At 49.2% G+C, this 22,347-nt stretch overlaps 1 protein-coding gene across 1 annotated transcript in view; it reads right to left on the bottom strand.

Moving 5' to 3' along the window:
* The window catches only part of LOC107110553 (diacylglycerol O-acyltransferase 2-like), a 105,231-nt gene that overhangs the window by 56,953 nt on the left and 25,931 nt on the right, over positions 1 to 22,347 (bottom strand). The window contains exon 3 of the mRNA XM_015411352.1: positions 3,036 to 3,143. Coding sequence (XP_015266838.1) covers positions 3,036 to 3,143 — 108 coding nt within the window. The remainder of the gene's footprint in view (positions 1 to 3,035; positions 3,144 to 22,347) is intronic.

The following is a 22,347-nucleotide window of genomic DNA, read 5'->3' as shown; positions in this document are numbered from 1 at the left end:
TTTCCTGCAATTCAGCTCACATCTGACAGCATTGGCGCTGCAGGGGTGTGGGTGAGCTAGGCGGGTTGGGAGTGGCTTCTGAAGCCTTGTTTACTGCTTCAGAGCTACAAGACATTGGCTCAGTTTCAGCTGTAGGCTGTGACTTCTGCTCAGCCAGTAACCTGATCTCTTGTTGCTCTCCTCCTGGCTCAGAGCCAACTGCAGCCAGTTGTTCAATTACTGGCTGAGGGCCAATTGCAGGTAGCTCTTTGTGAAATCTGTGCTGTCACTCAGCACAGACTAACATGACACTGTGATCTGTTCCATGATTTACTGAAGTTTCAGGGTACCAGAACCTGGAGTAGAGCCAGGAAAGGTTTTATTTATGGCTCACTACAGGCTGTATCTGGAAAAGCCGCTATGGACATTGGTAGGTCTCATTCTTCTTTCTTTGTTTTATACCATTTCTCTTGAATAATGTTATACTCTGTTATTTAAGAAGACCTCAACATACAGGGGTGTAGCCAGAAATTTGTAGGGGGGGCACTGAAGGCACCAAGGGGGTGTGACTTATGATTTTTTGTACAGTCGCGTACGACTCTTCGAGGGTCTTCTCCAGTGAGTGCTCCCTTCTCATTTGGTGGCCAAAGTATTTGAGCTTCAGTTTCATTATCTGGCCTTCCAGGGAACAGTCAGGGTTGATTTCTTTGAGGATTGACTGATTTGTTCTTCTTGCAGTCCAAGGGACTCTCAAGAGTCTTCTCCAGCACCATAGTTCAAAAGAATCTATTCTTCGGCGCTCGGCCTTCCTTATAGTCCAACTCTCGCAGCCATACATGACTACTGGGAATACCATTGCTTTGACCATGCGGACTTTTGTTGGCAGGGTGATGTCTCTACTTTTTATCATGCTGTTTAGGTTCGCCATCGCTTTCCTCCCAAGGAGCAGGCGTCTTTTAATTTCATGGCTGCAGTCACAGTCTGCGGTGATCTGGGATCCCAGGAACGTGAAGTCTGTCACTACTTCCACGACTTCCCCTTCTATTTGCCAAGGAGTGATGGGGCCGGATGCCATGATCTTAGTTTTTTTGATGTTGAGCTTCAAGCCCACTTTTGCGCTCTCCTCTTTTACCCTGAGCAAGAGGCTCTTTAGGTCCTCTTCACTTTCTGCCATTAGAGTGGTATCGTCTGCATATCTGAGGTTGTTGATCTTTTCCCCAGCAATCTTAATTCCCGCTTGTGATTCATCCAGGCCAGCATTTCGCATGATGTACTCTGCATATATATTAAATAAGCAAGGTGACAGTATACATCCTTGTCGTACTCCTTTTCCTATGCTGAACCAATCAGTTGTTCCGTATCCGGTTCTAACTGTCGCTTCTTGGCCCTTATACAGGTTTCTCAAGAGACATGTGAGGTGGTCTGGTACTCCCATCTCTTTAAGGACCTGCCATAGTTTGTTGTGATCCACACAGTCAAAAGCTTTAGCATAGTCAATGAAGCAGAAGTAGATGTTTTTCTGGTACTCTCTTGCTTTCTCCATAATCCAGCGAATGTTGGCAATATGATCTCTCGTTCCTCTACCTCTTCGAAACCCAGCTTGTACTTCTGGCAGTTCTCTATCCATGTACTGTTGAAGCCTAGCTTGTAGGATCTTGAGCATGACCTTGCTAGCGTGTGATATGAGTGCAATTGTGTGATAGTTTGAACATTCCTTGGCATTGCCCTTCTTTGGGATTGGAATGTATACTGACCTTTTCCAATCCTGTGGCCACTGTTGCGTTTTCCAAATTTGCTGGCAAATTGAGTGCAGCACTTTGACAGCATCATCTTTTAAAACTTTGAATAGCTCAGCTGGAATACCGTCACCTCCACTAACTTATGATGCTCCCCTTTTAAATTCCGCTCAAGCTGTGAGAGGCAAGCCTGTCCACTCCCTTTTCTGCTGGCTGTGGGCGGGCTTGTCGCTCATGGCTTGAGCAGTGTTTAAAAGGGGGAGTGGAGAGCCGAGTCCTCAGAGGACTCAGTTCTTGGTGCCCCCATTTAAATGCTGCTCAAGCCGGGAGCGGCAAGCCCACCCACAGCAAAGTCTACTGGCTATGGGTGGGGGAGCTGCTCAGTGGGGCATAGCTAGAAGGGACGGTGCTCACTAATGAAGGGGTGTGGCCCCAAAATGCCCCACCATAGCTACACGCCTGCATATTGAACATGCTTGGTTCTGGCCTACCAAGGGATGCCCCATTTCTCAGGCCTGGGCAAATCAGCTGGGCTCTTTCTCTGTATCCAGAAACTAACAGGTTAAAAAAGAAAAAAAACAACTAGGAACCCACAGCACTCTCCTGGTTAGCAGGGAATTTTCTATCACTGGAATCCTCCAGTCCTGGATACATAGGCTTGCTATAGATTTTTATACCTTCATTACATCTGTGACCCAGATAAAATATTCACTCTTGACCTCACCTTTTGATGGGTTCCCCACTATGTACTGACTGCCACCAAAATTTCCAAGTTCTAAGTGCCAGTCAAAGTGCATTGCGACTGGAACTACTCAGCAAAGACAGCAACTGTGGCCAGAAAGCAGATGCAGGAAGAGCGATCAGTCACAATCAATGCAGCAGCAGAGGGTTGCCAGCTCCAGGCTGGGGAACTCCTGGAGATTCGGGAGTGGGGTCTGGGGAGGACAGGGACCTCAGTGGGGCGCAATGCCACAGAGTCCACCCTCCAAAGCATCCCTTTTATCCAAGAAAAGACTCTCTCTGTAGTCTGGAGATGAGCTGAAATTCCAGGGGATCCCCAGGTCCAACCTGGGGGCTGGCATCCCTATGTTACACACAGAAATTCAGCCAGCTTGCTTTCCCTGGCATTGAGAGGAAGTGAGGGATGGAAGCTAGTCCTAAGACTTTGCCCTGTCATAATGCTTTAATGCACAAATGCTCTGTCACAAAATACCAGTAACAATAAATAACCAAACCTGTGAAAACAAGCAGACAGAAGTTCAAGGAGAAGGAAACACTTTCAATTGAAGCCACATATGTTAGTTTTGGGTCTTTCCTTACCTTTTTCAGGTGTGTCCCAATCAAAAATAAGCCAAGTCAGGTAGAGGGCAGGAATAGGCCAGAAACTGGTGAAAAGCAGATAGATGAGAAGAAGCAGGAAAACAGTCCCTGGGGAAAGAAAAGACATCAGTCATCCATTTCCCTGCCCATGCCAGAGCTTGCCTGCCCTTTGCAGAAGCTCCCCATGGGTCACACAAGCATCTCCCACTTTTCAGAGCTTATATTTGGAAACTGATTGACACATAAATGTGGCAGCAGCTGTCCTTGGAGGCTCTTAGCCCGAGACAGATGGTCATTTCCTTAGAGCACTGCATGATATGAAATGTACTTCTAGATGAGTAGCAAAATTTTGGAGAAGCAAAATAAAAGAGGAGTTCAGTTGCACTTTAGGAAGCACTCTTAAGTAGGTTGTCATGTATCCAGTCCCGACCACATGGCAGATGGGGGCGCCACATGGTTCAGTTAAACCTCCGAGCTTTGCTCCAGCGAACAATGGACTAAGCGGATCCTGGCCCGCACCAATCTGAGGGCTGGGCTCGTGGCCGAGAACCCATGGAACTCTCAGCCCCTGTAAATAGCCTATTACGGTGGGGTGTGTGTTTTGGGGTGTGGTTTTCATGGAATATAAGCCGGCCTGCAAACCGGCTAAAGTTGTCTTGTTCGGCAGTAATAAAAGTATGAGAGCTGTAATCATTCGTCAGTCTCAGTACTTTTCACTGGCGACGAGGATGGGATACATCCTCCCATGAACAGAGACCAAGAACTGAGCATCACATCGATCCCCAGCGCCGGGATCATCGCACGCCGCTCCGCCTCGTGCCCAGCATCTCCAGTCGCCGCTCACCGCATTGCTCCCAGCACAAGCATCGCGCCGCTGACCCAGTGAGCAGCCCCACACCTCTCCTCACCCTGCCAACCGCTGCCACTGATCCTGAGCCACCACCTCCATGTGGAATCGTAAGATGGCTGCTGCATCTGAGAGCCTCCCTGCTTTCGACATCTCCCAACCCTCACAATGGGAGACCTGGCTGGAGACCCTTGAGAGCCACTTCACCATCCATGATGTTACAGATCCGGGGAAGAAGAAGGCGTGTCTTCTCTGGTACTGTGGTACGGAGGTGCATCTCTTACTGAAGGACCTAATAGCACCCCGGTGTCAGAACCCACAGCTCACAACGAAGTACACGCATTCAGGAACGGTAATACTTTTATTGCAGCGCTATAGATGCAGTCCCCCTCATGGATCACTGCCTTGTCGTGGCGAGGGGGCTTGAGCGGTTTAGTAACCCCAGAAAGAGTGAAGCGGCTGGGCCAAAGCCGAAAGGACGCTCAGTTGTGGATGTGTCTGATGGTGAAAGGAAAGTCCGATGCTGCAAAGAACAATACTGCATAGGAACCTGGAATGTAAGATCTATGAATCAAGGTAAGCTTGACGTGGTCAAAAATGAGATGGCAAGACTGAACATCGATATCCTAGGAATCAGTGAACTAAAGTGGACAGGAATGGGCGAATTTAACTCAGAAGACCATTATATCTACTACTGTGGCCAGGAATCTCGTAGAAAAAATGGTGTGGCCTTTATAGTCAACAAGAGAGTGCAAAAGGCAGTACTGGGATACAATCTCAAAAATGACAGAATGATTTCTGTCCGATTCCAAGGCAAACCATTCAACATCACAGTAATTCAAGTGTATGCCCCAACCACTGATGCAGAAGAGGCTGAAGTGGACCGGTTCTATGAAGACCTACAACACCTCCTAGAACTAACACCAAAAAATGATGTCCTCATCATCATAGGGGACTGGAATGCTAAAGTAGGAAGTCAAAAGGTAACTGGAATAACAGACAAGTTTGGCCTTGGAAAGCAAAATGAAGCAGGGCAAAGGTTAACAGAGTTTTGTCAAGAGAACACACTGGTCATAGCGAACACCCTTTTCCAACAACCTAAGAGGCGACTCTACACATGGACATCACCAGATGGGCAACACCGAAATCAGATTGACTATATAATTTGCAGTCAAAGATGGAGAAGCTCTATCCAGTCAGTAAAAACAAGACCTGGAGCTGACTGTGGTTCAGATCATGAGCTACTCATTGCAAAATTCAGACTTAAACTGAAGAAAATCGGGAAAACCATGAGGCCATTCAGGTTTGACCTAGATCACATCCCTGATGAATATACAGTAGAGGTGAAGAATAGATTCAAGGGTCTGGATTTGATAGATAGAGTGCCTGAAGAACTATGGACAGAGGTTCGTGACATCGTACAGGAGGCAGCAATCACCACCATCCCAAAGAAAAAGAAATGTAAGAAAGCAAAGTGGCTTTCTGATGAGGCTTTACAAATAGCAGAGGAAAGAAGGAAAGCGAAAGGCAAAGGCGAAAAGGAAAGATTTACCCAACTGAACGCAGATTTCCAGAGAACAGCAAGGAGAGATAAGGAGGCCTTCCTGAATGAACAGTGCAAAGTAATAGAAGAAAACAATAGAATGGGAAGGACTAGAGATCTCTTCAAGAAAATTGGAGAAATCAAGGGAGCGTTCCATGCAAAGCTGGCCATGATAAAGGACAAAAACGGTAGGGACCTAACAGAAGCAGAAGAGATTAGGAAAAGATGGCAAGAATACACAGAAGAACTATACAAGAAAGACCTCGATGTCCTTGACAACCACGACGGTATAATCACTGACCTCGAGCCAGACATCCTGGAATGTGAAGTTAAATGGGCCTTAGAAAGCATTACTAACAACAAAGCTAGTGGAGGTGATGGTATCCCAGCTGAGCTATTCAAAGTCTTAGAAGAGGATGCTGTTAAAGTTCTGCACTCCATTTGCCAGCAAATTTGGAAAACGCAACAGTGGCCACAGGATTGGAAAAGATCAGTATACATTCCAATCCCAAAGAAGGGCAATGCCAAGGAATGTTCAAACTATCGCACAATTGCACTCATATCACACGCTAGCAAGGTCATGCTCAAGATCCTACAAGCTAGGCTTCAACAGTACGTGGATAGAGAACTACCAGAAGTACAAGCTGGGTTTCGAAGAGGTAGAGGAACTAGAGATCAAATTGCCAACATTCGCTGGATTATGGAGAAAGCAAGAGAGTACCAGAAAAATATCTACTTCTGCTTCATTGACTATGCTAAAGCTTTTGACTGTGTGGATCACAACAAACTATGGCAGGGCCTTAAAGAGATGGGAGTACCAGACCACCTCACATGTCTCTTGAGAAACCTGTATAAGGGCCAAGAAGCGACAGTTAGAACCGGATATGGAACAACTGATTGGTTTAGCATAGGAAAAGGAGTACGACAAGGATGTATATTGTCGCCTTGCTTATTTAATATATATGCAGAGTACATCATGCGAAATGCTGGCCTGGATGAATCACAAGCGGGAATTAAGATTGCTGGGGAAAAGATCAACAACCTCAGATATGCAGACGATACCACTCTAATGGCAGAAAGTGAAGAGGACCTAAAGAGCCTCTTGCTCAGGGTAAAAGAGGAGAGCGCAAAAGTGGGCTTGAAGCTCAACATCAAAAAAACTAAGATCATGGCATCCGGCCCCATCACTCCTTGGCAAATAGAAGGGGAAGTCGTGGAAGTAGTGACAGACTTCACGTTCCTGGGATCCCAGATCACCGCAGACTGTGACTGCAGCCATGAAATTAAAAGACGCCTGCTCCTTGGGAGGAAAGCGATGGCGAACCTCAACAGCATGATAAAAAGTAGAGACATCACCCTGCCAACAAAAATACGCATGGTCCAAGCAATGGTATTCCCAGTAGTCATGTATGGCTGTGAGAGTTGGACTATAAGGAAGGCCGAGTGCCGAAGAATAGATTCTTTTGAACTATGGTGCTGGAGGAGACTCTTGAGAGTCCCTTGGACTGCAAGAAGATCAAATCAGTCAATCCTAAAAGAAATCAACCCTGACTGTTCCCTGGAAGGCCAGATAATGAAACTGAAGCTCAAATACTTTGGCCACCCAATGAGAAGGGAGCACTCACTGGAGAAGACCCTGATGCTGGGAAAGATTGAAGGTCAAAGAAGACGGGGACGGCAAAGGATGAGATGGTTGGACAGTGTCAGCGGCGCAACGAACATGAAATTGAGCCAACTTCAGAGGACAGCGGAAGACAGGAGGGCCTGGCAGGAGCTGGTCCATGGGGTCACGAAGAGTCGGACTCGACTGTGCGACTGAACAACAACAACAAAGATGCAGTAACACAGGCACTGTTGAGAATGGTGGAAACCCATTGAGCATAATAGGATATAGGGTATTTGTATGCACCCCCCCATGGCATGGGCCAATTAGGAACCCTCCCATGCGTGGGACCAGCCAGAAAACCGTTAGGTGGCGAAAGCTGGAAAGCAATAGTCTCTCACCGTGAATAGGAGACTTCCAGACAATACAACATCCAACATAACAACCTTCTGCACATCTGTAGAGATAAGCATTGCGGCACAGGCAAAACAGCAGAGACAGGAATGCAATAGCAATTAGCAAGACACAGAATGAACTCCCCAACCCCCATGGAAGCATAGCTGAAACCCGGCTGACCAAAGATGAGACGTACACCACTTTGGTCAAGGCACTCTTGGACCACCTGGCGCCTAAACCTACGAAGTTTGCGGGAGCGGATGGACTTTTTTACACAAGTCCCGGGTCCAGATGAGACCGCCTCTGACTACCTAGCGGCCCTATGGTGGGCCTCCACGAGGTGTTCCTTCCCAAATTTGGCTGGTGCTCTCCTCAACCAGTTCCTCCTGGGCCTACGGGAGCCCAAACTCCGAAGGAAGATGGTCAGCCAAGATGACTTGGATCTCGACAAAGCGCTCCGAGAGGCCACCGCATATGAGAAGTCTCACCACGACCACTGCGCCAAGGTGGTCCACCGCATGCAAGCGACCATTGGCTCCGACGTCTATGACGACGACGAGGTTCTACAGGTTTGCCATTGGCCGTCCCAGTGCCCCCATCATGCAGCAGGTTCAGTATCGTCCGGTGTATGCTAGCTTCAGGGAAGAGCATGAATGCTGGTTGTGCTGTTTCTGGAATGCCGTCTGCCGGACGTGCAACAAATCGGGGCACATCTCCCGGATCTGCCACTCCAAAGGACAGCGCCAGAAGACATCGGCCCATCAGACCTTGCTGGACCTCCACACCGACCTCCACACCCTCTCAGCTGTCAGCAAGCTGCCATAAGGTAGTGTGTTCTCTTCTACATGTTATATTGTGCTCTGTCCATCCCCCCCCCTGAATCCTCCTGTGTAGGTATTTACTTTCTTTTGCTTGCTACATCTGCGGAACTGCTCAAGGTCAACCAGCTGGGGGTGGGATGGAGTTATGGTGTTGCTTTGCTTATTATGTATCTCATGCCTGAGAACTGAACTTGTGTTTATGTTGTAGAACCGTTGTGTTCCCAAGGAATTGAGCGCTAGTTTTATCTGCATTCCCACCAGCGGGAATTGGACTCATTGGTCCTAACCTGGTTCAAGTTCCTTTATTATGTTACCCTTTGGGGTCTGTAGTCATTCCTAACAATTCTTGTGTTCCTGAGCTAACCATCGCATTATAATAAATTTGACTTTGTTCTTCAAATGTGGATTTATTACGAATGCATGGGGAATCGGACATCAGCCCACCACCAGCAACACCTGGTTTGTAACTTGCCCCCTGATAGCCCCAACAAAGTGCATGTGACTGTCCTAATAGAGGGGTCCCCCTGCAGCATGGAAATTGACATGGGGTCGTCTTTTTCCATTATTTCCGCAGATACGTTTTGCAAGCTGTGTCCCTGGGGGGAACCCCCCCCCTACAAAAGCCACGTGGTTTAACCTTGCGGGACTGTAATAAGAACCCCGTGGTAGTACTGGGCTGGGGCAAGTTCCAGGTTCAGTTCAAAGACTATGACGGCCTCCTGGACCTGCTGGTGGTGGATGGGCAGCTCTCCAGCCTACTGAACCTCTCTTGGTTTGGCCCTCTGGGTTTGTTGCTCATGGGGGTTCACCATGTCTGGTCATAAGGGTTTGAGTCCTTGTGTGCAGAGTTCCTCGAGTTTTCTTTTCTTTTTCTTTTTAATAATATTGTTATTGTTTCCCACACAATAAGACAAAACACCCACCCATTCACAACTTACAACATCAAACACAACCTTTCCCCTTTTTTTTAGCAACACAGAGCAGTTAACTAATCATATGAAGTAATTCGATAAATGTCCAGTTCTTGTTCTCATCCGCCTTTTCCACATTATGTTGAGCAAAACCTTTGAATTTGATTTTCTTTGGAATACATATATTACCTTAATTTGATTCCCATTATGTATTGACCATATAAGAATATAACACATAGTATTGACTCTGGTTTAACTGGCTAGCTGTATTCTTCCTTATTTGCCTTATATAGTATTGGCTCTGATCTATTTAACTCTATATTTCTAGACCAGTAATCTTGTAATCTAACCCACCAGGTTGTGCCCTCAGTTGTATTCAATCATCCTATACCTATTGAACTGTACTATCACAAACGTCATTTACAATTTTTAACCTTATTGCCCAACCTTCTTAAACCATTGCATGCAAATAAATAATTGCCAACTACATAAGTAATGAAAATATTGAACATAGATAATTGGTTAACTAAAGGGATATCCTATACATATTGAGCTGTACTATCACCCAAACCATTAACAATTTTAACCTTATTTCAGGACATTCTTGAAACAATCACACATGTGGATAGTTACCAAGTAAATAATTACCATATCTGGTTAAACGATTAACCAATATTACCCACTGATTTGGGCTTCTCTTTTGATCATTTTCAATAAACCTCACTTCTTTCCTATACTCATCATAATATCCAGCAGCAAAAACAACAGTAAGAGGAGCACTTAATGGAAACCATTAGCTACAGATTGAATCATTTTTAAATCTAAGAAGAGCACCTGGTACCAACAATTACATGCAATTTTGGTCATTTCTCCATCACATCAGGCATTCAGCATAAGTCTATTAATCTTCCTTTTTATATAATTTATTTTTCCTCTTGAGCATCTGGGATCTCTCCTTCTGCCAGAGCATGTCTGCGTGCCTTCTTTCTTTAAGCCTTCCTTGTTTTCCCCACCTGTCCTGTCTCCTCTTCCGCCATTCTGTTTTTGTTCCTTTACTGTCCTCTTTAAACTTCCAAGCTCTTCGCTTATACCTTTGAATCTTCTTGTCTTTTTCCCTCACCAGCCTCGCTCGCTGTTTATTGTACTTCCGTAGTCTGAGCTTAACATATATTACTACTTTTCTTTTTTGTCCCTTTCCATCTTTTACACTCATCGGAAGTTCCTCCTCGTGAGTAGTTTCCAGCATTCCTTCCTTAAGTTCAATGTAACTCTGATTATATGCATCACCTGGGGTCTCTTTCAAGCTAACTTGTCCCTGTTCTTTCACCTGTTGATTTTCTATCCGGCTGTTCTCTAAGTTCTCCATTATTTTTACACAAGCTGCTTCACAACCCTTTTTAATTGCCTCTTTCAGTGTTACAAGAAACTGGTCCCTATTAATTTCACACCGCACAATGTTTCCAGCTTCCTCCACCTCCGTCTCATTTTCCATCTCCTTCATCGATTCTAATTGCTCTCCCAGTTCATTTACTCAGGTTCTCAATCTAACAGTCTTTACACAAATTGTTCATATTTCCTCTTTACATAACCTCATCGCTGACAACCGTTCCTCTATAGGGGAATCAACAAAGGATTTAATCTTCTGTTCCCCCTAAATAAGGAGTAGCAAAGGTAAAGTACTTTCACTTTTCCCAGCCGCTGCCTCTCTCCCGTTTGGATCTTTTCTTTTGGGGGTTCCTGCTAGTTTCCGTTTCAGTTTTACTCACGTCTTTTCCCAACTCCGTGTTGCCTTATTGAAACAAAACGTTTTAAAAACACGGCTGGCTGCTGCTATTCAGGAACATGACGACCATGTTCCTGTTCTTCGGACGCTCCCGCTTCGAGGCAAGCCGGTCACACCCCTCTCCCTGCCAGGGGAAAAAAGGGGGGGCCAGCCAAGCCTCCTACACTCGGTCTCCCTCCAGGAGTCCAAGCGGAGCCTCTCCGGATCCGGGGGGCTCCAACAGAACGCTTGAAAACCAGGCATCTCGAGAGCTCCCGAGAAGCACACCCATCTCACAGCGCCACCGCCGCCATCTTTTTTCGAGTTCCTCGAGTTTTCGACTGCACACTAGGGTGGTATTCCGGGGGCCCCATCTCGCTAGACCTTGACCCCATGGTCCGCCCAATCCGGATTAAGGCCCAGCTACCCTCGATTGCAATTAAGCCTAAAATAGAGGCTGAGCTCAACCGCCTGGTGGAACAAGGGGTGCTGTAACCGGTCACGTGTGCCCGGTGGGAGACCCCTATAGTCACCCTTGTAAAGCCAGTGACGTGCGCATTTGTGGGGGATTACAAATGCACATTAAACAAGGTCCTGCAAGCCCATGCTTATCTGGTGCCGGTGGTTAGCCATGTGTTGGCAGCTCTGGCGGGGCCCCTGGTCTTCGGCAAATTGGACTTAGCTCAGGCATATCAGCAGTTACAGGTTGATGCTGCCACCACCGAGGCCCAAATGATTACCACTCATAAAGGGGCTTTTAAGGTACACCGACTCCAGTTCGGGGTATCGGTCACGCCAGGGATCTTTCAGTCTTTCATGGATTCCCTTCTCAAAGGTATCCCTGGAGTACAGCCGTTTTTAGACAACGTGCTCATAGTGGCTCTGGACATGTCGTCCTTCGCCGATCGTCTCCAGGCGGTGCTCCAGAGGTTTGACACGGCTGGGCTCAAGGTCAAGAGGGGGAAATGCCTCCTGGCGGTCCCTTGCATGGAGTTTCTGAGCTTCGCGGTCAACGCCAGTGGCATCCACCCCACCGAGGACAACGTGAAAGCCATCACTCAAGCTCCCCCTCCCATGTCCAAGTCAGAGCTGCAAGCCTTCTTGGGCTTCTGAACTGTTATCATTCCTTCCTGCCCCTCAAGGCTGCGGTTGCTGAACCACTCCACCACCTCCTGGACAAAACCGTGCCATGGGTCTGGGGTCCACCACAAGCTACCATGTTCAAGGCAGTTAAGGACCTTCTTGTTTCTAATTCCATCCTTACTCACTTCAATGAAGTGCTCCCGGTGGTCCTCACTTGTGATGCATCGCCTTATGGGGTCAGGGTGGTCCTGGGCCATTGGCTATGCACAGATAGATAAAGAAGCGCTGGCTATTGTGGCAGGGGTGAAAAAGTTTCACCATTATTTGTACAGCAGGCCCTTCATGGTTCTTACGGACCACAAGCTGCTGCTCAGTCTCCTGGCCCCTGACCGCAAAACCCCTCAGATGATCTCCCCCTGGGTGCTCCAGTGGTCGATTTTCCTGGCGGGGTACTCCTACACCCTCTCACACCACCCGGGGAAAGCAATAAAGCAATGGGTCATGCGGACACTCTGAGCCATCTCCCGCTGCCTGCATGCGACCCGGATCCGGGCCTGGCGCATATAATTGCACTCCTGGAGTCCCTTCCGGACTAGCCGGTCCACATCAAAGAAGTGGCTCGCTGCATGGCCAAGGACAACGTACTCTGCCACATCTTGGACTGGGTGGTGAGGGGGTGGCCCTCGGCCAAAGGAGAGCCAGAATTCACGGCGTTTGCTTCCCGGGGGGGATGAACTGTCAGTCCACAAAGGCTGCGTGACGTGGGGTAGCCGGGTGGTAATCCCTACGCCATTACGGGAACGGGTCCTCACTGCTCTTCACAAGTTGGTGCACATGAAAGCCCTGGCCAGACGTTATGTCTGGTGGCCGGGGCTGGACTGGGACATAGAGGACGTAGTAAAGCGGTGCCGGCCTTGCCAAGCTTCCTGACCGAAGCCACTCCGGGGCCCCCTGGTCAAGGTTGCACTTGGACTTTGCAGGACCGTTCCAGGGGCAACTCTTCTTCATCCTGGTGGATGCCTACAACAAGTGGCTGGAAGTAGTCCCCATGGCCTCCCCCTTCTCTAAAGCGGCGATCCGGGCTATGTGGTGGATTTTCAGTGCGCAGGGCATCCCTGACAGCCTAGTCACTGGCAACGGGACTGCGTTCATGTCCAGCGAGTTCCAGGACTTCACCCGGTACTATGGGATCCGCCATGCCAGGTCTGCCCCCTTCCATCCAGCGACCAACGGCCAAGCAGAGCAAATGGTCTGGACGACCAAAGTCGCACTCTGTCACTTGGATTCAATGGACTGGGACTATAAAATGGCTGCCTTTCTTTTTGGCCAGCGAACTACACCCCACACCACGATGGGGCACAGCCCAGCAGAGCTCCTCCTAGCCCACCGCCTGACGACCCAGCTGGACCGCCTCCATCCAGACCGTGCTCCTGAAGAGGCACCGAACATTGAGTCCCACAAGGCAGTCAGGGGATTGTTTCCAGAGGATCCCGTGTACGCCAGGAATTATGCACGGGGCTCCACCTGGATTCCGGCTTGAGTGGTAAGGATCAAGGGGCCCTGAACTTATGAGGTCTCCAGTGAGGATGGGCAGATCCTTCACTGCCATATCGACCAGTTGTGACGACGGACGCTGCCATTGGACCCAGAGCAAGATGAGAGCCCAGACGCCCCGGGAGCCACCAACACACCACGGCCACCAACCTCGCCAGCCACACCGGCAGCAGCACCTGTTCAGCACCCCGAGGACAACCACCCCGCTATGAATAGGGCACTGTCACCGGACCCTGCTACGCCACCCCTGGTCAGCACTCCACCGGGTGCATCGGAGGTAGTTCCAGGCAGGCCCCCAAACTTCACTGCTCCACTCGCACCAGGAAAGCATCGGCACACCTCAAGGACTTTATTTGTGGGTATGTTGTGGACCAAGGGGGGGAGGGGTGTCATATATCCAGTCCCGACTGTGTGGCAGACGGGGGCGGCACGCGGTCCGGCTAAACCTCCGAACTTCACTCCAGCAAACAATGGACTAAGCGGATCCTAGCCCACACCAATCCGAGGGCTGGGCTCCGGCCGAGAACCCATGGAACTCTCGGCCACTGTAAATAGCCTATTACGGGGGAGGGGTGTTTTGGGGTGTGGTTTTCATGAAATATAAGCCGGCCTGTGAGCTGGCTAAAGTTGTCTTGTTCTGCACTAATAAGAGTATGAGAGCTGTAATCACTCGTCAGTCTCAGTACTTTTCACAGGTATACTCAGAAGTGAACCCCATTTTATTCGGGGGGGGGGGCTTAATCCCAGGAAAGGATTCTTAGGTTTGTAGCCTTAGAGACTAATATAATCTATTTTGGCAATACGGATTTGTGAATCAGAGTTCTCTTCACTAGATCCTTGCCAGTGATTGCTCTTGGTCATTGAGGTTCTAGTATTTAAAAAGCCTGCATAAGGAGGATTTAATAATCTCCTTGTTTGCTAGACCAAAATGGCTCCACCAAGCCAACTATCAGATACTTCAGAGTTGTACAAACAAAGCATGATCTACACACACACCCTCACTATTTGACCCCAGCTACTGGTATTAAGAGGTAGATTGCCTCTAATAAGGGACACCAGTCATTTCATAGCTTAGCCTTGACAGGGACCCACATTGACAGGGTCCCATTGACCCTTGCTGAGTGAAAAGCTGAGAGGTTATATAGGACCCAGCACTGTTGCTGGAGAAACAAGTTAATGCAGCTGCAAAAAAGCCTTCCTTCCTTTCTTCTTCAATTAGCTCATAAGATGGTTGCTTCCTTCCTTCCTTCTTCATTTATCCCATACAATGGCTCTCATCTTGGCTGATCTGGACAAGTGGATCCATGCCACGTGCAACTAGACTACTGTAAAGCATGCTACACGGTTCTGCCCTTGACGTCAACTCAGAGGCTCCAATCGGTAAAGAATGCCACAGTTCAGTTGCTATCACAAATGAGGTGAGAAATGCATATTACATCCATTCTGGAGTCATGTCATTGACTACTAATTGGTCATTATGGTCAATTCAAGGCACTTCTTATCACAAACAAAGCCCTATCAGAGGTGTCGAACTCATTTGTTCTATTACAGTAACTAAGAAAACATGGGATTTTCTTTTCATTTAAAGATAACAATTTTTACTGCGCTTATGAGGAAAGTGTTCCAAGGTTTATTACCCTGGACCATTCATACAGGTTTCAGTTCAAGTCACAAAAATGGTTGATTCTTCCAGAATGTCCCAAATGGTATGTTAAATCACACAGAGTAGAGGAATATATTTTGAGAGATGAGAAAGTAATTTAGTTCCATTGTTGAATGGCTCTCACTGTTCAATCAAATCTACTCTCCTGTATGCATCAAATCTAGCCTTGTCCTCTGGAGCAGCAGTGAGCAAATATTTGCCCTCTTCCGTGGGACAGGCTCTCTCTCAGCAGGAGGGCTCTTTGCCTACGAGAAGCAGGCCAACCCCTGCGGGTGTTTAGTGGCGTGGAGGAAAACGGCATCACACAGTGCCATGACACCACTTCTGTCTGGAACCCAGAAGTGACGCTGCTGTGATGCACCAGGAATTTTCCTGATCTATATGGGTTTTACCATTGTGATGCACAGGGAAGACTGGGAAGTTCAAATAGCCCTGGAGAAAGTCAAGTTCAGTGGTCCCTGCAGTACCAAAAAAATGGGCAGTGGCTTACCTGTTCCTTCCTCCAGCAAAGTGGCAGCAGCTCAAGATGATGCAGCTCAGTAGCTGACACTGATAATAACTGCCACCGAAGGATCCAAGCCATGTGGACCCTGAGGCTCTGGTAGAGTTGCTGGTCTTGTTCACTCCCTGTCCGTTCAATGGCCAGTCTGCTCCTGGTGACATGATGATGTCACTTCCTGTTTCCTAGCCAGAAGTGACACCCAATGCTGCTTTGCAAGTCTCTTCCCCCCCCCAATGCTCCTGCTGGTGTGCAGAAGGGGGCTAGCCATCCCACCCGTCAGGGACTTGATGAGCACCATCATGTCCCCTCAGCCTTCTCCAGCCTAAAGATACACAGTTCCTTTAAGCTGCTCTCACAGAACTTTCCCAGGCCCTGGCCACAGGGACATGGGGGCTCTCCATTGTAGGGGGATGAGCTGGAAGAAGCCCGGGGGTCAGCCCGGGGAAGGGGCAGTGCTACACTTTGGAGCAAGAGCCAGGGGGGAAAGGTCAAAAATAAATTTTAAAATACATTTAAAACCATTTTTTTTACAGTTTATCAGAGTATAAACCCAGGTTACTTACGCATGGAAGTTTGTTTCAGTTTGGCATTCAAAAGTCGAAAGACAAAAAAACCCAGAATTTGTTTCAGTTTGGCATCCACAGGGTGTCACTGCCTAAGAGCCTACTTGCCTTGATGTCAAACTTCTTCCTCGTGAGGACGGGCGTCTGTGGTGTCCTCGCTGCTGCTGCAGTGGCTGATGCAGGGCAAAGGCAGTGGGGCTCCCACATGGCAGGTTCCCTAGTCTCACATCAGCAGCCAACTGGAGCACATGGAAGTGGTTGGGTTTTTTGTTTTTGTTTTAATGGCAATTTAATTGTTATATCATTATAATGTTACTAGAAATAAGGCCCGTTGTGGAAATAAATACAACGAGATCTAGAAAGAGGTTCTGGGAGAGTGCTCTAGCTTTGGGCAAACAGTGTCAGTTTGCTGTGGTGACCTCAGCAGGGTATAATGACAGAGTCCACTGTTTTCTCCAGAGGAACTGATCTCTGCTACCTGAAGAGCAGTTGTAATTTTGAGTGATCTGTAGTCCTCACCTGGAGATTGGCAACAATTGATACCCGGGATGAAATGGCTGGTTTGGAGGGTGGAGTCTATGGCATTCTACCTGTCTGAGGTCCCACTCCTCCGCAAACCCCACCCTCTCCAGGCTCCACCCCTCAAATCCCCAGGAATTTGCCAGCCTGGAGTTGGCAACCCCATCTCCTTCCCAGCTAACCATCAACCTACCATTATCTGCCCCTTTGACTTCAGCTGACCTGCCCTCCCTTCTGCAGAGCAGTTGTAATTCTGAGTGGTCTCCAGCCCTCACCTGGCGATTGGCAACAATGGTTCCCCATGAGGGACTGACTGGTTTGGAGGGTGGGGTCTATGGCATTGTACCTGTCTGAGGTTCCACCCCTCCTCAAACCTCACCCTCTTCAGGCTCCATCCCTCAAATCTCCAGGAATTTCCCATCTGGAGTTGGCAACCCTATCAGGACTGGCCCTAATGTGTTTTCTCCCAAAGGCCAAAGTAGGTGACAGGACCAAGCTTAGCTGCCTACCAACAGGCACTGAGGGGAATGTAGGGTTCCCAGCTCTAAGGAGGGAAATACCTGGAGGTTTGGGGGGTGGATTCTGTAGAGGGCAGCATTGGGCGGGGGGGGCAGAAGGACTCAGCAGGTATAATGTCATAGGGTCTACCCTCCAAAGCATCCATTTTCTCCAGGGGAACTGATCTCTGTCATCTGGAGATCAATTGTAGCAGTGGGAGATCTCCAGGTCCCACCTGGAGATTGGCAACCCTAGGGGAAAGTCAGCTGCACAGCAGGGGGTTGAAGAGAATGGTTTGATGGCTGCTGGGCCAAGATTGGCAACAATAGTTCCCCAGGAGCAAATAGCTGGGTTGGAGGGTGGAGTCTATGGCACTGTAACCTGTCTGAGGTCCCCCTCTCCGGCCTCCACTCCTCAAATCTCCAGGATTTTCCATACCTAAAGCTGGCAACTTTATCTCCTCCCCTCTCAGTAGCCTCTTATTTTGCCTTAAATTGGTTTTGATGCCAGCAGAGTGAGAAAATGCCAGAGGCTCTGGGTGGGTGCCTCATCGTAAATGCACCAAACAATTCCTAAAGATTTGCCAAAACACTACTCTGTCGACAAATTGCAGCACTTTGAATTAGCACCAGAGCTTTAAGAGCTCTCCAGCTGTCACCTGGAGACTGGCAACAGCTTGTTTGGAGGGTGGGGAGTATGGCATTGTATCTGTCTGAGGTCCTCCTCTTTCTCTTCCTCCTCCTCCTCCTCAGACCCCACCCTCAGCAGGCTTCATTCCTAAACTATCCTGGAAGTTTCCAACCTGGAGTTGGCAACCCTATGTCCTTTCCAGGCAACCAACAGCCTAACCTTTATCTGCCTGTCTGTCTTCAAGTTCCCTCCCCCCCCCCCACAGCCTCTGCCTAGGGAAAGCAGCTGTCATCATTCTCCTCTCCCCCTATGAGGTATGTTAAGGTTGAAAGTGTGTGAATGGTCCATAATCCCCCAGGCAGCTTTTAAAACATGATCCTGGGACCTACACACCACCAGACATTCCAACTGCCTTGCGGCGGGGGGGGAGTATGAGGTGTGGAATGGAGTGAAGTCCAATCAGCTTCCATATGCAAAAGACCTTGAAGGTTCCATATGCAACTGACATTCCAACTGCCTTGCGGGGAGGGGGGTGAGTTTGAGGTGTGGAATGCAGTGAAGTCCAATCAGCTTCCATATGCAAAAGACCTTGAAGGTTCCATATGCAACTGACATTCCAACTGCCTTGCGGGGAGGGGGGTGAGTTTGAGGTGTGGAATGCAGTTTGAAGGGGAAGTGATGTGTTGTGAGTGAGGACATATTTTACCTCAGAATACAGTAGGTTCCATATGCAACTGACAATTCCAACTGCCTTGTGGGGGGGAGTTTGAGGTGTGGAATGGAGTGAAGTCCAATCAGCTTCCATATGCAAAAGACCTTGGAACGCTGGGCGGGACTGCACAAAGCAGCCAATCAACCCAGCCAGCGTCTTCTGACAGTTCTTGCGGCCAAACACTAAAGGTGTGGATTTGGAACGTTGGAGCCCACTACGGCTTTATATATAAGGGAGAGATACCAGTATAAACCGGGGGGGGGGGCTTGTATGTTAACCACCCCTTCCTGCTCATCAGTGATCTTCCCTCCACATTAATGTTATGAGCAAATAGTGGGATTGGGACTTATCACATGTAGTTCTGCTCTCAGGAAGGCTGTGCTGCCCCCTGACTATGCCCCCAGCACAAATTTTGTGGGATTTTCAGGATCTGGACAGCTTCCTTAGGGCTTGAATCAGATGGCCAGAGAGGTCAGTACTATGTTTGCCACTCAAGGACATGCTATTTTTATTTGCAGAGCAAGAGGCAAGTGGACTTGGCAATCAGAGGAAGAATTTGGCAACTGCATCAACATTCCAGGAAAAAAATCAGTTGACAAAAGAACATAAGGCACTGCCAAGGCACACTTAGTTGCTGCATAGCTTGGAACACCAGGTAAGATTTTTTTTCTAAATTAAAGCCTGGTTGTAGGGTTTCTAACAGACCTGGAGTTCTCCTGGAACTACAAGTGATATCCAGACTACAGAGACCAGCCCCCCTGGAAGAAATGGCAATTTCAGAAAGTCATAGAATCCTAGCGTTGGAAGGGGCCATACAGGCAATCTAGTCCCACCCCCTGCCCAATGCAGGACCACCCTAAAGCATCTCTGACAACTATTCGACCAGCCTCTTCTTGACAGCTGTCAGTGGAGGGGAGCTCACCACCTCCCCCTAGGCAGCTGATTTCACCTTTGAACCACTCTGACCATGAAAAAGGGTTTCCTGATATCCAGCCGATACCTTTCTACATGTAATTTGAACCCATTGCTTCGGGTCCTGTCCTCTGCTGCCAACTGGAACAGCTCCTTGTCCTCCTCCAAATGACAGCCTTTCAAATATTTAAAATATTTAAATCATGTCCCCCCTCAATCACCTCTCCTCCAAACTAAACATCCCCAGGGCCCTCAGCCTTTCCTCATAGGGCTCAGTCTCCAGACCCCTGATCGTCCTCGTCGCTCTCTTCTGCACCCTCTCGATTTTGCCCACATCCTTTTTGAAGTGAGGCCTCCAGAACTGCACACAGGACTCCAGGTGCAACCTGACCAAGGCAGTATACAGAGGGGCTAATGACCTCCTGCGATTTTGATGCTATGGCCCTTTTAATACAACCCAAGACTGAATTTCCCACCGCATCACACTGACTGCTCATATTTAGTTTACAGTCCACCCTTTCATCGTGGAACCATCCATTTGGGTAAAAATCAAAGGGTCTTCCAACTTCACCACCCCTGCTTCCAGCCCCATAACTAAGGAAGGGTTGAGGAGGTCCCTCCCACACCCCAACGAGTGCTCTTACACGGATATGCATCTCCAGGGCTGGGTTAATCAGAGTCACAGTCACAAAAAACAAGAGGGGGAAGCTGCTCACCACTTTAGGCGCCTCCGGGATTGGTCCTGCTGCTCCGTGCCTCTAACAGCAGGACCTGGCCTTTTCCCACCGCCTTGGGGTCTTCCTCGCTGGAGTCCTCTCCCAATTCCCAAATTTGCAGTGCCTTGGCAAATTTCAGCTTCCCAGTCAACTTCCTGGCCGAGGTGGCTAGGCGTGCTTTTGTGGGATCGCTCGAGCTCTGCTTCCCTTGGCCTGCTCCACCGCAGTCGGCTGCGAAATGGCCTCGCTCCCCACACTTAAGCCCTTGGTGCATGCATTGCTCTCGAGTAGACTCAGCCAACTTCGCCGGTTTCATCTTCTGTGCCAGGGGGTTGGGCTTACCTCCCGCTGTTGCGATGTCCAGGCGCAGGGTATTCAGGTGGGTTTCCACACTCTCCGCCTCCTGTATCCATGCCAGTAAGGAGATCGGGTCCACCACCTGTAGGACCATTTCCCGGATCTTGGGGTTCAGTCCTACCCCGTACAACTCAGCTAGCACCGGATCTGGCCAAGTTTGGACCTTTGCCGCATGCAAATTAAACTCCGAAGAGTATTCTCTCACCAATCTCCTCCCTTGCTTCAGGGTGCGCAGAAACGCTCTTGCTTTGGGCCCAGCATTCTGGTCTTCAAACTGGGCACGCAACACCCACATAAAAGCATCCAAATTCACCAGCTTCGGGCCCCTGGCATTGTGCAATCCCACATACCAAGCCGCGGCGGCTCCCCGTAAGCAGGCGGCCACCACATCCACTCTGCTGCTGTCATCCGGGAACAAGTGGCCTGACCTTTCCACAAACTTCATCACTTGAACCACAAAGTAGGATAGTTCCTCAGGGTTTCCGTCGAACGTGGCTTCGATCTGATCTTTGGGGCGATGTAGCACCGGGCCCCTCAGGCTGTCTGGCTGTGGCACTGGAGCCGGGGCCTCCCCGGGTCCCGGCCCGGGTACATTCTTTGGTTTGGGCAGTGGCGTAGGAGCCGGTGGGGCTGCGGGAGGTACCGGTGCCACCGGTGGGGCTTCCCTCTCCACTCGGATGGATCAGACCACCAACTGTGGGATCGCGCGGATGACTTCCTCCAACTCCCATTGCAGCTGCCGCCTCTCCCAATCTGCCACCTCCATTCTATCGTCCAGTTCCAGTCCCTCATCCGGGGACATGCGCCCACTCCTCGCCTTCGATCTCTCCGTCACCCATGTTCCCGGCGATGGTTCTAAGGGGGCTCCGGGGGGGGGAACCTCCAGCTGAGGCAAACCCCAAGTCAAACCTGCTGTCTCTCTGGGGCCCCTGCGGAAGCATATAAATTTCTGCTGTGGAGTCCGGGTTGAATTGGCTCTACCTGGAGCTCAGTCGGTACCCCTGGCCGGGCTGCCATGGGCCCGAAGGGGTCAGGAACAAATGAGTCAACATCGTCTTTGAGACTGCTCCCTTCCCAGCGGTGGTCACCGGAGGTGTAGTGGTCATGGGTGCCTTCGCCTGGGTCGTGGGAGTCTCCCCCCCAGATGTGGTGGGGACCGGAATCTCCTCCTCAGAGGGAACCTGTTTCTCCTCTTTGGAGGGAAACTGTTTTTCCTTGTTGTCGTTCATCTCGGATAGAGAGAGGTGCGCAGATAGAGAATGAGAGATTCTTAACAGAATGTCAGGTTCCACAGCCAACAACTGAGTACACGCTTATCAGAAAGGTTATACTTTATTGCAGAGCTATAGATGCATTAACAAAGTCACTGTTAAGAATGGCGTCGCCCCTACAAGCATAATAGGATATAGGGTATTCGTATGCACCCCCCCTTCCTCAGACCAATTAGCCACATTCCCACATGCGTGAGAAGGAGCCCCAGTCCATTAGGGCCGAAGCTTGAGAACCGAAAGCGCTCCCACAGTTCCCTGAATTATTCGTATGCACCCCCCCTTCCTCAGACCAATTAGCCACATTCCCACATGCGTGAGAAGGAGCCCCAGTCCATTAGGGCCGAAGCTTGAGAACCGAAAGCGCTCCCACAGTTCCCTGAATTCCAGGCACGACACACCACCTGCAAGGCCATAGATAAGCAAGCGTTACAGAAGCACAGAAGGAATGC

Source organism: Gekko japonicus, unplaced genomic scaffold (genome assembly GCF_001447785.1).
Source record: "Gekko japonicus isolate JY-2015 unplaced genomic scaffold, Gekko_japonicus_V1.1 scaffold2506, whole genome shotgun sequence".
Lineage (NCBI taxonomy): Eukaryota > Metazoa > Chordata > Lepidosauria > Squamata > Gekkonidae > Gekko > Gekko japonicus.
This window is presented reverse-complemented; position numbering and strand designations above follow the sequence as displayed.